This window comes from Pyrgilauda ruficollis, unplaced genomic scaffold (genome assembly GCF_017590135.1).
Source record: "Pyrgilauda ruficollis isolate IOZ18807 unplaced genomic scaffold, ASM1759013v1 scaffold149, whole genome shotgun sequence".
NCBI classification, from domain to species: Eukaryota; Metazoa; Chordata; class Aves; order Passeriformes; family Passeridae; genus Pyrgilauda; species Pyrgilauda ruficollis.
Genome location: NW_024513543.1, coordinates 752,314 through 752,570, shown reverse-complemented (window position 1 = coordinate 752,570; position 257 = coordinate 752,314). Strand labels below are relative to the sequence as shown.

Sequence of the window (257 nt, the reverse complement as noted above, 5' to 3'; positions counted from 1 at the left end):
CGGCGCCGCGCGGGGCAGCGCGGCTCCAGCGCGGGCCTGCAGCGGGACCGGGCGGTGCTCCCGTGCCCCGGCGGGGCCGCCGCGCCGCCCGCTCGCCCTCAGGGCCCGCCCGGGCCGGCACTTACGCGGAAGAACCCGGCGTCCATCTTGGCTCCTCCGCCTCCTCCCGGCCGCGGCGCGCGCTGCCGTCCCGGCGTGCACCGCGCGCGCCCTCAGCCGTGCCGGGCGTGTGGGGGGGGTGGAGGGGGCGGGAGGAA

The 257-nt window shown here is 83.3% G+C and overlaps 1 protein-coding gene across 1 annotated transcript in view; it reads right to left on the bottom strand.

Annotated features, from left to right (window-relative positions):
* The window catches only part of SRRM1 (serine and arginine repetitive matrix 1), a 17,341-nt gene extending 17,114 nt beyond the window's left edge, over positions 1–227 (bottom strand). Inside the window, exon 1 of the mRNA XM_041460807.1 lies at positions 126–227. Coding sequence (XP_041316741.1) covers positions 126–146 — 21 coding nt within the window. The 5' untranslated portion in view covers positions 147–227. The remainder of the gene's footprint in view (positions 1–125) is intronic.
* Between the last annotated feature and the right edge of the window lie 30 nt (positions 228–257).